The sequence below is a fragment of the Chlorocebus sabaeus genome, chromosome 6 (genome assembly GCF_047675955.1).
Source record: "Chlorocebus sabaeus isolate Y175 chromosome 6, mChlSab1.0.hap1, whole genome shotgun sequence".
Taxonomy (NCBI): domain Eukaryota; kingdom Metazoa; phylum Chordata; class Mammalia; order Primates; family Cercopithecidae; genus Chlorocebus; species Chlorocebus sabaeus.
The window spans coordinates 43,649,555-43,664,904 of NC_132909.1; the positions used below are offsets into that span (position 1 = coordinate 43,649,555).

The window sequence follows — 15,350 nt, forward strand, 5'->3', positions numbered from 1 at the left end:
TGGATGTACCAGCCTTCTTCCTGCCCTGAGCTTTCGCATATGCTCCTTGTGCCCAGATATCTCCCTTTTGGCTTTTCATGATGCTGGCTTCTTATTTGTTTATTCTGGTTTAAATATCTCTTCCTCTAGTGTTTATTTTCTGGTTGCCCTACCTGCATATGTACTCTCCTGTTACTATTTTTCACCATTTTTTGGTTTCTAGCAGAGCTCTTACAATATTGTGCAGTTACTTTTTTTTTTTTTTTGAGACGGAGTCTTGCTCTGTTGCCAGGCTAGAGTGCAGTGGCACCATCTCAGCTCACTGCAACCTTTGCCTCCCTGGTTCAAGCAATTCTCCTGCCTCGGCCTACCTAGTAGCTGGGGTTACGGGCACAGGTCACCATGCCCAGCTAATTTTTGTATTTTTAGTGGAGACAGGGTTTCACCATGTTGGCCAGGCTGTTCTCGATCTCCTGACCTCAGGTGATCCACCTGCCCTTGCCTCCCAAAGTGCTGGGATTACAGGCATGAGCCTCCACGCTGGCCCGAAAGTTACTCTTTTGTTTTGGGTCTATTGTCTTCCCAGCCCGAAGCAAGTCCCACATGGGCAGAGACCTGCGCTCTCTCTCTGTAAGTGTTTGCTGAATAAATGAACCAATAAATGTATAAATTAATCTGAACATCAGTTGCTCTCTGGCCTGTCACAGCTTCTTGGGGTGTTTATGGAGTGAAGGTGATTTCTGACGTACTCCTTTTCGCTTCCCAGGAAAGGCTAACCGGTGGTTTGGGGTTGCTCCCCCTAAATCCGGAAAAATGAACATGAACATCCTTCACCAGGAAGAGCTCATCGCTCAGAAGAAACGGGAAATTGAAGCCAAAATGGAACAGAAAGCCAAGCAGAATCAGGTGGCCACCCCTCAGCCCCCACATCCTGGCGAGTAAGTGCCTCCTGGGGCCTGGATGGGGCCTGAATGGAGTCTTTGAGGGTCACCATCACAGGGTTTGGCTTGTGAGGGCAGTCAGCGTGTGCTTGCACCGAGCCATAGCCTGATGATCCAAGGAATGACCCAGATGCCCTTGGGAGGCTCACTGTGGCAAGAGAGAAATGAGGAATACGTGGGAGCCCAGAGGACAGCCTGCCAGCTCATCCACTCAGCAGTTACTTACTGTCAGCCAGCTGTGGTGTGGTGCAGAGGGCAGGGGTATAACAGAGTAAAGATCTCTGCGTTGAGTCCAGATGTGCTGCCTCACACCTGTAATCCTAGCACTTGGGGAGGCTGAGGCAGAGGATCACTAGGGGCCAGGAGTTTGAGACCATATTTGCCAACATAGTGAAACCCCACCTCTACTAAAAAATACAAAAAATTAGCTGGGCATTGTGGTACTTGCCTGTGGTCCCAGCTGCTCAGGAGGCTGAGGCACGAGAATCTCTGAGATCTGGAAGACAAGTTACAGTGAGTTGAGATTGTGCCACTGCACACTACCCTGGGCCACAGAGTGAGACTGTCTCAAAAAAAAAAAACAAAACTCTGCCCTTACGGAGTCACAAACTACTAGCAAAGGGATGTGGGTGCCACCCCAGAGCTCCTGGAAGATAACACAAGGCAGTGTGTTCCCAGGCCCCGTGGCCACAGTAAGGCCACAGGGAAGCTTTGCATCCTGAAAGCCCAGGTGGAGCCGGCCACTGAGGAAGCAGAGAAAGGCCTGCCCAGCAGAGAGCAGAAAGGGGAGAGAGCCCATATGTGGAGGGCCAGCCTGAGCTGCTGAACCAAAGGGGCTGTCCCTTAGTGGATGGGAGGTGGATGGTAGCTCAGCAAGGGTTTCCTCTTGCCTGTCCTGAGAAACACTGATGGCACCAAGGGTTTTGATCAAGGGTTGGTGTTATGATGAGGATGACCAGATCCAAGATTTTTTGGCTGGAGGTTGATAATCTGAGATGCAGGCCCCTTCCTCTGTGGTCTGGAATATAGTGTGTGTCAACCTTCCCCAAGGCCTTGTCCCAGTTCTAGCCTTTCCTTTTCTTTTTTTTTTTTCTTTGAGATGGGGTTTTGTTCTGTCACCCAGACCGGAGTGCAGTGGTGGGATCATGGCTCACTGAAGCCTTGAACTTTTGGGCTTTAGCAGTTCTCCTGCCTCAGCCTCCCAAGTAGCTGGGACCACAGGCACATGCCACCATGCCTGGCTAATTTTTTCTATTTTTTGTAGAGATGAGGTATTGTTATGTTGCCCAGGTTGGTCTCGATCTCTTAGACTCAAGTGATCCTCCCACCTCGGCCTCCCAAAGGGATTACAGGTGTGAGCCACTGCACCCAGTAGCTCTTGCCTTTTCTTTTCTCTTTTCTTTTTGTTGCCCAGGCTGGAGTGCAGTGGCGCAATCTCAGCTCACCACAACCTCTGCCTCCCAGGTTCAAGCGATTCTCCTGCCTCAGCCTCCCAGGTAACTGGGATTACAGGCATGCGCCGCCATGCCTGGCTAATTTAGTATTTTTAGTAGAGACTGGGTTTCTCCATGTTGGTCAGGCTGGTCTCAAACTCCCGACCTCAGGTGATCCGCCCGTCTTGGCCTCCCACAGTGCTGGGATTACAGGTGTGAGCCACTGCGCCTGGCCAAGAACCAGCATTTTTATCTCCCAGTATTTGTTACCAGTGGTTTTCAGGTAGGAGCCTTTCACTGTACTCTACAGCCTGAATGTGATTTCTTGTCTTTCCTTGTCCCCACCTCTTCCTGGTCCCTCCTGAGTGAAGTTCTCAGGGTGTCAGTATGGGGGCAGGCCCGGGAACTGAGGGGTGCCCAGAATGTCCTGGTTGTTTAGTGTCAACATTGAACCTCCTCTTTCATATAAAATTACTTCTACTCCTTTTTTTAAACTTTAAAGGTAATTCACGTACATGGTAGGAAATCCAGGAAGTAGAGGAGAGGTAAACAAAAAACCAAAGTCACTCGTAACTCTGCAACTCAGAGATAAGCGCTGGTTGAGTGTTGAGGTGTTTTTCTATTTAATTTAATTAATTTATTTATTTTTGAGATGAGTCTTGCTCTGTCACAAAGACTGGAGTGTCGTGGCACCATCTCAGTTCACTACAACCTCCACCTGTTGGGTTCAAGTGATTCTCCTGCTCAACCTCTCAAGTAGCTGGGATTACCAGTGTGCGCCACCATGCCCAGCTATTTTTTTGTTTGTTTGTTTGTTTTGAGACAGAGTCTCACTTAGCTGCCCAGGCTTGAATGCAGTGCTGTGATCTCGGCTCACTGTGACCTCCGCCTCTTGGGCTCAAGCGATTCTCCTGCTTAGCCTCCCAAGTAGCTGGGATTACAGGAACCCACCATCATGCCCGGCTATTTTTTGTATTTAAGTAGAGATGGGGTTTCACCATGTTGGCCCAGGCTGGTCTTGAAGTCCTGGCCTCAGGTTGATCCTCCCACCTTGGACTCACAGAGTGCTAGGATTACAGGCATAAGCCACTGAACCTGGCCATTTTTTTGTATTTTAATAGAGGTGGGGTTTCACCATGTTGACCAGGCTGGTCTTGAACTGCTGGCCTCAGGTGATCTACGCGCCTCTGCCTCCCAAAGTGCTGGGATTACAACCATGAGCCACCGCACTGGGCCTGTTTTATTTCAGAGGCAGGATCTCACTCTGTCACCCAGGCTGCAGTGCGGTAGCACCATCACAGCTCACTGCAGCCTTGAATTCCCGGACTCAAGCTATCCTCCCACCTCAGCCCCTTGAGTAACTGGGACTACAGATGTCCACTGCCATGCCCAGCTAATTTTTAAATTTTGTGTAGAGATGGAATCTCACTATGTTGCCCAGGCTGGTTTCAAACTTCTGGGTTCAAGTGATCCTCCTACCTTGGCCTACCAAAGCATTAGGATTACAGGTGTGAGCTGCTGCTCCTGGCCCGATATGTTTGTCTAACAATTTTTTTTATTATTATTTGAGATGAAGTCTAACTCTGTTGTCCAGGCTGGAGTGCAGTGGCACGATCTTGGCCCACTGCAACATTCGCTTCCTGGGTTCAAGCGATTCTCCTGTCTCAGCCTCCCAAGTGACTGGGATTACAGGTGCCCGCTACCATGCCCGGCTAATTTTTTGTATTTTTAGTAGAGACGGGTTTTCATCATGTTGACCAGGCTGGTCTTGAACTCCTGACCTCAGGTGATCCGCCTGCCTTGGCCTCCCGAAGTGCTGGGATTACAGGTGTGAGGTACCGCACCTGGCCTTTCTAACAATTTTTAATTCAAATGTATTTGGATGTAAGTAGAACCACACTGTAGATATAGTTTTATATCCTGCCCTTTTGTTTTTCCTTTAACATTGTATATGATTGCTTGTCTAAAATTTCAACTTTTCAGGGCTGTCCCATCTTCCTTGTGGATGGCCTGTCATTTATTTAACCAGTGCCCCTTGTTGATTTATTTAGGTTATTTTAGTTCTAATGAACTAAACATTATTCCTTTTTCGTTTTTAAAGGAAAAAGGCTAGCCCTGTGGACTCCATGAGCTTTTAGCACCATTGGTACATCCATATGGTGGAAAGTCATGTGGATTTAAAAAGCAGCGTATGTGAGGAATTCGAGATTGGAGCAGGATGGTGTGCTATAGTAGGAAATGGAAGAAGTAGAGTGTGTGCTGTAATCACAGCCTTATTTCCTCTGACTTCTAATTTAGAGAGCAAAATAAAGATATATACCAGTGTTAATGGTGGCTGTTGCAAAGTAGGTAGACTTTGTTGGATTTTCCCGTTCCTTTCTATGTTTCAGTTTTTCCTTTCTTTTTGGTTTTTTTGAAATGGTCTTACTCCGTCACCCAGGCTGGAGTGCAGTGGCATGATTGCAGCCCACTTCAGCCTTGACCTCCTGGGCTCTGGTGATCCTCTGGAGTGCTGGGACTATAGGCATACGCCACCACACCCAGCTAATTTTTTGTATTGTTCATAGAGATGGGGTTTTCTCCATATTGCCCAGACTTATTTCAGTTTTTTTACATTTCCATTTTTTCCATAATGAGCCTCTCTTACTTTTTTTTTTTTTTTTTTAAAAGAAACACGATCTCACTCTGTTGCCCAGGCTGAAGTGCAGTGGCATGATCATATGTCATGGCAGCCTCAAACTCCTGGGCTCAAATGATTCTCCTGCCTCAGTCTCCTGAGTAGCTGGGATTACAGGGGTAAGCCACTGTGCTTAGCCAAAGCCTGTGTTTCTTTACCCATGTGGGCCTGTAGCTCAGAGCTGGGGTCTGCAAGCATTTCTTCGGGCATCACACATTTCTAAGAAAACAGCCAAAACAATCTTGCTAGAAGAATCACAGGGCATTTTATATTTTATCTTTACCCTCTCCCTCTCCCTCTTTTTTTTTTTTTTTTTTTTGCAAAGTATACATTTTACTTTTTAAAGAATCTGTTTTTAACAAGTTAACACAAAGGCAAACCCAGGGGCCTAAATATATTTAAATCAAATGTATTTAATTTGATTAAATATTAATCAAAGCTGGGCACAGCTGATACACTGTTGTCAGAGCTGCCCTTCATGCCTGTCAAAAAATGGCATTGGCCAGGAACAGTGTCACATGCCTTTAGTCCTCGCGACTTGGGAGGCTGAGGTGGGACCATTGCTTGAGGCCAGGAGTTCAAGACCAGCCTGGGCAACATAGCGAGATCTTACCTCTACCAAAAAAAAAATTAAAAAAATTAGCCAAGCATGGTGGCACAAGCTTGTAGTCCCTGTTATCACACCATTACACTCTGCACTTTAGCCAAGGCAACAGAGCAAGGCCTTGTCTCTTAAAAATAAATAGGTCGGGCGCAGTGGCTCACACTTATAATCCCAACACTTTGGGAGGATGAGGTGGGAGGATCGCTTGAGGTTAGAAGTTTGAGACCAGCCTGGCCAACATAATGAAACCCCATCTCTACTAAAAATACAAAAATTAGCCAGGTGTGGTGGCACATGCTTGTAATCCCAGCTGCTTGGGAGGCTGAGGCATGACAATCTCTTGAGCCTGGGTGGAGGAGGTTACAGTGAGCCAAGATTGCGCCACTGCATTCCAGCCTAGATGACAGAATGAAACTCCATTTCAGATAGATAGATGGATAGATAGATAGAGAGAGAGAGAGAGAGAGAGAGAAGTGTAGGCCCTGCCTTAGAGAACTCTAAGGTCTAGCAGGAGGGCAGATGTGAGTCAGTAACAACCCAGATAATTAACTAGCAAGGGAGGACAGGTGCTGTGCAGAGAGAGCAGGAACTATCTTGTTGGAGGGCCATTTGAACCTGGAGGGTTAATATTCAGGCAGAGATAATACATGGAGTATTGCTCTTATCAGAACAAGATTGTTCCCAGCTTACCATACCGAAGCCTGCTGTGCACACTTCGCAGTAGTCTCCTGAAATCTCTGGGGGCTAGTTTGGGGTCCCTGTAGGTGAGAGTGCTGGGGTGTGTTAGGGACCGTGATGGGCGAGGTGATGGCCTCATCCTCATCCTCGTCCTCTGGTGCCCTCACTGCTTCTCTAGCCAGCTCACCCTCTCTGTCCTCTGTCTTGGTTCTAGAATCACAAATGCACACAACTCTTCCTGCGTTTCCAACAAGTTTGCCAACGATGGTAGCTTCTTGCAGCAGTTTCTGAAGTTGCAGAAGGCACAGACCAGCACAGGTGAGTGTAGGCCTCCCCTTTCCTGGTGCTGTCCTTGCATCTCCCCCTGGGGTTGCTGGGCACGTGGGAAGTGACGGGTCCCCCCTCAGACTCCTTCTGCTCACCCGTAATCATAGATCGCCCTCGTTCCACGCATACGTGCACCAAAGGCATAAATAAATAAATAATACATAAATTTTTCTTTTTTTTTTTTTTGAGACGGAGTCTCGCTCTGTCGCCCAGGCTGGAGTGCAGTGGCGCCATTCTCAGCTCATTGCAAGCTCCGCCTCCCGGTTTCACGCCATTCTCCTGCCTCAGCCTCCTGAGTAGCTGGAACTACAGGCACCCGCCACCATGCTCAGCTAATTAAATATTTTTAGTAGAGACAGGGTTTCACCGTGTTAGCCAGGATAGTCTCCATCTCCTGACCTCGTTATCCACCCACCTCAGCCTTCCAGAGTGCTGGGATTACAGGCATGAGCCACCCCGCCTGGCCAATAATTTTTGTTTTTTTGAGACAGGGCCTCACTCTTGCTCAGGTTAGAACGCAGTAGTGCAATCATAGTGCACTGCAGCCTCAACCTCTGGGGCTCAAGCAAAGCTTCTGCCTCAGCCTCCCTGCAGCTGGGGCTACAGGGGCATGCCACCACACCTGGCTAATTTTTGTATTTTTTGTAGAGTTGGGATTTCGCCATGTTGGTCACACTGGTCTTGGACTCCTAAGCTCAAGCAATCCACCTGCCTCAGCCTCCCAAAGTGTTGAGATTACAGGCTGGAGCCATTGTACCCGGACCAAGTAATAAATACATAAATTAATACCAAAAGGGGCAGGCTGGGTGCAGTGGCTTACGCCTGTAATCCCAGCACTTTGGGAGGTGAGACGGGTGGATCACCTGAGGACAGGAGTTGGAGACCAGCCTGGCCAACCTGGTGAAACCTTGTCTCCACAAAAATTAGCCGGGCGTGGTGGCAGGCGCCTGTAATCCCAGCTACTCAGGAGGCTGAGGCAGGAGAATCGCTTGAACCCAGGAGTTGGAGGTTGCGGTGAGCCGAGATGGCGCCATTGCACTCCAGCCTGGGGGATGAGCGATACTTTGTCTCAAAAAAAAAAAAAAAAAAAAAATTACCAAGGTGGCAAATATAGACCCTGCCCTCAGTGTGCTTACCCTGTAGGAACAGAGACAGATAAGTCAGATTTCAGTCTGGGGCAGGTGGAGCCATGATGAAGCCCTCCCCACACTTGCAGGACCAGTTTGGGAGTTGGAGGCATCCCTAAGCTGGGTCAGCTTGAACCCACCAGCAGGAGTGAGCAGGTCTTCTGCAGACAGGGTTTGCAGGGACACTGGGCTGACCTGAGACACCTGAGCTACATCAGAGAACAGCAGATTCTGGGGACTGCTACTGCTGAGGTGCCGGGTGGGCAGGCAGCTGGGGGCACCCAACAGTGACCACTGGGGCACTGGTGTTCATTGGGTACCACCCCGTGTACCAGGGAATGTGGACTTAGTGCCTGCCATGTCCCTTGCTCCGTACAAGCAGACGACACCTGTGCTCTCAATCCTCTGAAGGGACACCTCTTTCTACCTCTGTTTCCCTTTGGTAGACATCTGATAACACATGTCGTGTTTTCTTCTCTCAGAATTCATAGATGTTGGCTGGGTGCGGTGGCTCATGCCTGTAATCCTAGCACTTTGGGAGGCTGCAGGGGACAGGATTGCTTGAGCTTGGGAATTCAAGACCAGCCTGGGCAACATGGCTAAATCTGTCTACAAAAAAAAATACAATTAGCCAGGCATGGCGGTGCATGCTTTTAGCCCCAAGTACTTGGGAGGCTGAGATGGATGGATCGCTTTTGGGCCTGTGAGGCGGAGGTAGCAGTGAGTGGAGATCGCATCACTGTACTCTAGCCTGAGCAACAGAGCAAGACTCTGTCTCAAAAAAAGAAAAAAAAAAAAAAGAATTCATAGATGTAACATTTTGCCTTTGATACTCCTGATCTTTTTTAATAATGAAAAATACTCACTGGGCATAGTGGCTCACACTTGTAATTCTAGCACTTTGGAAGGCCGAGGCAGGTGCATCTCCTGAAGTCAGGAGTTTGAGACCAGCCTGGCCAATGCGGTAAAACCCTGTGTCTACTAAAAATACAAAAATTAGCCGGGCATGGTGGCACACCCCTGTAATCCCAGCTGCTTGGGAGGCTGAGACGGGAGAATCGCATGAACCTGGGAGGCGGAGATTGCCATGAGCCGAGCTCGTGCCACTGCACTCCAGCCTGGGCAACAGAGCAAGACTCAGTTCCAAAAAGGGAAAAAGAAGAATACCAGAGGTTGAAGTCCTCCCATCCCCCTTTCTTACAGGAAATAACTGTCGAGAAATTGTGTGTCTGACAACTGCTGTTGTCCTCTCACTCAAGCAGTACGTGCCATAGTTTCAGATGTGTGACCACTTACCCAGATGATGACATAGTGTGCATTTTGTTCCGAGCTTTATTTCTCTTACTTGACATGATTTTTTTTTAGGTCTAGATGGTACATCTAAGTCTTACTGGGTTCTGTAAGCAGCTGGTTGCCTCCATTTCCACACTTTCCATTTAGGAAGCTAAGGCTTAAAAAGATGAAGCCGGCCGGGCGTGGTGGCTCAAGCCTGTAATCCCAGCACTTTGGGAGGCCAAGACGAGTGGATCACGAGGTCAGGAGATCAAGACCATCCTGGCTAACACGGTGAAACCCCGTCTCTACTAAAAAATAAAAAAAACTAGCTGGGCGAGGTGGTGGGCGCCTGTAGTCCCAGCTACTAAGGAGGCTGAGGCAGGAGAATGGTGTGAACAGGCGGAGCTTGCAGTGAGCTGAGATCCAGCCACTGCACTCCAGCCTGGGTGACAGAGCGAGACTCCATCTCAAAAAAAAAAAAAAAGATGAAGCCCCTGCCAGGCTTGGTGGCTCATGTCTGTAATCCCTTTGGGAGGCTGGGGTGGGAGGATAGCTTGAATCCAAGAGTGTGAGACCAGCCTGGACAACCTAGCAAGAACCCATCTCTGCAAAAAAATAAAAATAAAATTAGCCAGTCATGGTGGTGAGCACCTGTAGCCCCAGCTACTCTGGAGGCTGAGCTGGGAGGATTGCTTGAGCCCAGGAGTTCAGGAGGTCGAGGCTGCAGTGAACCATGATTGCACCACTGCACTTCAGCCTGGGTGACAGAGTGAGACCCTGTCACTAAAAAAAAAGATGAGGCCCACAAGTGCAGAGCCAGGCTCTATCTAATGATCCGGGGGCCCTAGTCCTGTTCTTAGGGTGGTGAGCTGGCCAGTTTCTTTTTTTTTTTTTTTTTTGAGACGGAGTCTGGCTCTGTCGCCCAGGCTGGAGTGCAGTGGCCGGATCTCAGCTCACTGCAAGCTCTGCCTCCCGGGTTTACGCCATTCTCCTGCCTCAGCCTCCGGAGTAGCTGGGACTACAGGCGCCCGCCACCTCGCCCGGCTAGTTTTTTTTTGTATTTTTAGTAGAGACGGGGTTTCACCGTGTTCGCCAGGATGGTCTCGATCTCCTGACCTCGTGATCCGCCCGTCTCGGCCTCCCAAAGTGCTGGGATTACAGGCTTGAGCCACCGCGCCCGGCCGAGCTGGCCAGTTTCATGATGCTGCTCCCCCCCCAGACTCAGGGCTCTTTCCGAAGCTGTCACACACCAGCCCTGCCCCATCCCCTGCTTTGCTATGGGTGCTTCTGCACCGTAGGTCCTCTGGACAGCAAGGTGTGGGCTAGAATGACTGGTCTCCAGGTCTGCACCTGGACCCCTTGTCAGTGCCCCAGGGGATTCCCAGCCTTCCCCAGCGGTAGCAATGCCTGTGCAAAGAATGGAACCCCTGTCTGTAGGTTGGTTGCCTTCAGGTGTGCAGTGTAACAGGCCAGGTGGGTAAATCATCACCCACGGAGCTTCTGCCCATGTCTCTTGATTTTGGGATTTACTGACCAGAGCCCATTATTACTGGTGAGACAGCTGGTCCTCAACCTTTGTCAGGTTTCCTAGGGAACAGCTAAGAAATGTTAACCTGAGCCCAAATTCATCCTAGAATGAGGAAGGCTGATTTGAGTCCCTTCCCCATCAGGTCTCAGGGTGAGAACACCCAGTAGTCTGGCCCCGGCCAGTCAGCCTGGCCATAGACCTCCAAGGGAATGGTTGTAAACTAGGATTCGGGGACTCGGGAGAGGTACCCAGCACCCTGAGTGCGCATATCCTTCCTTCTATACCAGATGCCCCGCCCAGTGCTCCCAGCGCCCCTCCCAGCACACCCACCCCCAGTGCCGGGAAGAGGTCCCTGCTCATCAGCAGGCGGACAGGCCTGGGGCTGACCAGCCTGCCAGGCCCCATGAAGAGCTACTCCCACGCCAAGCAGCTGCCCGTGGCACACCGCCCAAGTGTCTTCCAGTCCCCCGATGAGGACGAGGAGGAGGACTATGAGCAGTGGCTGGAGATCAAAGGTAAGTTGTGGGAGCTGCTGCTCCCCCACCACCAGTGCCCGTGCTCTAGCAGGTGGGATCTGTGGTGGGCAGGGCAAGTGCTGCCAGGGGCGTGGGTGCTTTGGGCTGAGTTGCAGCCACCAGGTCTCCGAGCTGAGCCTTGGGCCCTCTGGGGTGAGGAGAGCAAAGGAGGGTGAGGGGCAGGGCTGGGGTGTTGCTGGGCATCAGCGCGTGGGCTTCATCTTGGGAGCAGCGGGATCCATCTTCCACTCACACAGCGGCTCACCCAGCCAGGGCAGGGGCGCACGCCCTTCTCGCATTTGCTCCAAAAGGGCATCCTTATATCCCTTCTTGGAGGAGCTTCTAAGGCTCTTCAGCTGAGCCCTGGAGGCCCCGAAGCACTGCCCCAACGATGGGTTACTGTCCCCTGCGTTTAGGCCAGAGGTATGGCCGCAGGTTGGAGGGTGTTCTCTCCTATTCCTAGGAAAGGACGGTCACTGGTCATGGGTGAACTTGTCCAGATCCCCCACCGTAGGAGGGCAAAGGGGGTGGCTGTGGTGACAGCATTGCTAGCAAGTCTAGCCCTGTCCACATTCAGAATGAGGCCCCGTGACACCTGAACTGCATGGAGGGCTGGCTGGTGAGGTCACGTCACCCTGACAGCACAGACTGAAGCAACCGTGGAGTTGTGCCATGACAGCTTTGAGACCCCTTGCTTCTGGCTGTGTGTCCGAGCGGATCAGAGGCCAGCCTGGCCCCTGGGCCATTAGTCAGAATGGAACTGGTGTGTGTCCTTTCCTTAGAGAGGTTCCCCAGCAGCTCCAAGGGTACCCTGTTGGGAACTGCTGCATTACAAAGGGTATCGGGTGTCTCTAGGCCCTTGAATTGAAGCTCATTATGGCCCACTGTCTGCGTGGCCTCAGAAACCCACCTGTTCCTGTAAACAGCGACCAGTTCAGGATTGTTGCTGGGCCTGTGGCAGGAGGGCGACCTAGGGTGAAAGATGGTCATGGAATGCCCTTGGGACCTCACAGCGGCCCTTGCTGAGCCACACACTCCCCACCTCTCCCCGATTCCCAGCAGCCCAAGCAACAAGGGGAATAAGATTAGCCACAGGTCTGGCATGTTGCCCAGTTGCCAGGTACTTGCTGGCAGTGAGAAATTTCTCCTGTGCGTCTCCTACAAGGGCTGCGATCTGTGTAGTAGCTGACAAACTCAGCCTCAGAAACAAGCCAGGGAGAAAATGTAAAAGCAAGTTCCACATGGCTCAGTGGGGAGGCTAATCCATATATAAAAATATATCTTTGTAGCTCTGTTCACTGAAAAGGCCCCGAGATAATGATTAAGCCCGTGGCATTGAGCATCCCTAGCGCCCAGATGCTGGTCTGGAGACGCAGTTTCTCATGGAAACCGACTTCTTGGAGAAGTGGCTGGCTCTGGGTCTGGGCAGGAAGTGTATGAGATGATCTTGGAGCGCCCTGTCCCGGCAGATGGCAAGGAGGCCATCAGAGACTCCTGGGGCCATGTCCAGAGCCCTCAGGAGCCAGCTTGAAGAGGCTCCACCGGCTGCAGAGCTTCTATGACACTAATTGCCATGGATCGAAACCCACCCAGTGTGTTTAAATCAGAGCTCATAATGGTATTTTTTAAAAAAGAATGTGTCATCTTTGAAGGATGAAAGGGAACCGATGTGTTATGCTGAAAACTGGTAAAGAAAGAAAAGAATTAAGCGTTTCCCCCCCACAACCAGGGGAAGCTGGATATATTTTCTGCTAGCTTCCAGCCTGGAGCTAACCACAGCCTCACACACTTCTCTCCCACCCAGTGTGTCTCACCAAGACAGTGAGACCAACTCCCCCCTCATCATGGTGTTTTGTGCCTGGACTCGGGACGCCCGACAGCCTCCTGCATCTCACACTCTTCTCCCCCCACCCCCTCTGTCGTTGTGGTCCGTAGAGAGAGTGTGCCTATTGACTGTGGGGTGTGTGAGTTGAACCCCAGTACTGACAGCCTCCTTAAAGTTTCACCCCCAGAGGGAGCCGAGACTCGGAAAGTGATAGAGAAATTGGCCCGCTTTGTGGCAGAAGGAGGCCCCGAGTTAGAAAAAGTAGCTATGGAGGACTACAAGGATAACCCAGCATTTGCGTGAGTATCTCCGGGGAAGGGAAGGCCGTGCTGTTGAATGAATTTGCTGCACAGTCGCACGTGCGGGGCTGGTTGCTTGCTAGCGCGGGCCGGATGCTGTTCTGAGCTTTTTCTGATTCTCACTAGAAGTGACAAGTGGCTCCCATGTGGCACGGAGACTTGCTTTTGGGTCCCTGCTCGCCAGCCTGCCTTTTTTTGTGTGATAGAAGCTACAGGGATACGCCTGTCACAGATACTCATTTTCCCCTCTCTTCTGCAAACTTCCTCCTCTCCAGATTTTTGCACGATAAGAATAGCAGGGAATTCCTCTACTACAGGAAGAAGGTGGCTGAGATAAGAAAGGAAGCACAGAAGTCACAGGCAGCCTCTCAGAAAGGTAGGTGGACAGAGTGGGCGGGAGGTTCTGGGGAGGCCTGTGGACATACCGTGTCCCAGTGTGGAATCGGGGTTCCTGGAGGCGCTGGAGTGGCACTGTGTGGCACTGGTGGTTGAGGTCAGTATTCTCCCAGGCATGTGGGGTCACTCTGGAAATGGGTCTGACACCACCTTCCCCCTCAGTGCTCCAAGGACCTGGTGAAGCCTGAGTGTCAAGCCACATGTGTGGGGTACACGGGTGCTCTTGGCGATCGAGGTCACTCCTGGGAGATCAGTTCAGGGCAGTACCCTGGGTAGAGGGGGCTTTTGCTTGTTGGTTCTTTGTTACGTTAACAAGTGTTAATGAGCCCCAGCTTCCTCCTGGGCACTGAGGACAAGGCAAGGCAAGAGTAGTGTACGGCTGAGGACCTGGGGGACAGACACTGTCAGCTGGTGCAATTCGGATGGGATGAATTTCAGGGGAAGGGGAAATACTGGCTGGTCTTCGACTGCGATGACATAAAATCCCAGCCAAGTGTTGGTGGGTGGGCGGGATTGATGTTCAGGCCAAGCGCGGGCTGCAGAGGTTTGCTCCTTGTGTTCCCTGTGGCCCTGTGCCCTGAGCCTCTCCCCAGGAGAGGAGGCCCAACAGCACCCCCCAGCCGTGTGACCTGGGGTTCTCCCATCTCCCCTCCTACCCCACCCAGACCTGCTGTCACGTTTGGATCGTTTGTCCTGGCTCGTGTCCCAGGCCCTCTTGACCTCCCTTGTTGGACAGGGTTGGGGGGCAGGGGGCGGGGGCTGGAGGTGTGTTATGAACTCTGGCGTCTGGTCCCAGTGCAGTAATCTGATTCCCATTTGCCTGTTTCTCTTTGCATCATTCCTAAAACAAACCCCACTTGTTGCCCTTGGGGTTCTTAGCAGAAATTAGGCTGTTGGGTGTGGTGAGTTGAGCCCAGTACTGACAGCCTGCTTAAAGTTTCACCCCCAGAGGATGAAGAGGTCAAGAACCTTGCAGAAAAGTTGGCCAGGTTCATAGCGGACGGGGGTCCCGAGGTGGAAACCATTGCCCTCCAGAACAACCGTGAGAACCAGGCATTCAGGTAAGGGGGGCCCTGCCAGGGAGGTGACCATCACCTTGGCCACAGCCCCCCTGCAGGGGAGGACACTGGATCAGCAGAGTCCAGCCACTTGCTGGGGTCCCACTGTGAGACACTAGCAGGTCTAAGAGTCTCTGACCCCAGAGCCCGGCTCTGCCTCCCTGCAGGCATGTCCCACACGCACACCAGCACCCTGGGTGGTCTCTGAGGCAGGTGCACAGGACCTTTGGGGCCTTTGTGTCTTTTAGGCGCCTCATGGAGAAAGTCTCTAGCACTTGCCCAGTTGCCTTTGGGACACATGGCAGCCCTTGACCGGGGGCAGGTCAGGCTCTCAAGTGGAAATTCACAGTAGTGTTTAGTTTATGTTGTGTACGTTCTCAGGGTCTCCCCTTTATGACGAGGGAAGTGGCAGAGAATGGGGAACTTTAGGATCTATGGAGGGGGAACACCCAGCCTGTATGTGAGTTCCACAGAAGGGTGGGTGCATGACAAGCAGCCTAGCCTCCCTGCCATCCCCCACCATGCGGTTGCACCCTAGCCCCAGTGGCTGGGTCTGTGTTCACTGGCTCATCAATTCATTAGGTGGGTTTGGCACTTGCTCTGTGCCCGGGGAGGCGGGTGGGTGCCTGGGGGATGTGGGGGTAACGTGCCCATGAGGTTACACAAGCCCCGACTCAGTCATTGAGGA

At 51.4% G+C, this 15,350-nt stretch overlaps 1 protein-coding gene across 1 annotated transcript in view; it reads left to right on the forward strand.

Moving 5' to 3' along the window:
* Positions 1-15,350, forward strand: part of SUGP1 (SURP and G-patch domain containing 1) — a 42,074-nt gene that overhangs the window by 3,400 nt on the left and 23,324 nt on the right. Inside the window, exons 2-7 of the mRNA XM_007995891.3 lie at positions 746-917; positions 6,527-6,630; positions 10,857-11,084; positions 13,085-13,208; positions 13,484-13,584; positions 14,542-14,665. Coding sequence (XP_007994082.1) covers positions 746-917; positions 6,527-6,630; positions 10,857-11,084; positions 13,085-13,208; positions 13,484-13,584; positions 14,542-14,665 — 853 coding nt within the window. The remainder of the gene's footprint in view (positions 1-745; positions 918-6,526; positions 6,631-10,856; positions 11,085-13,084; positions 13,209-13,483; positions 13,585-14,541; positions 14,666-15,350) is intronic.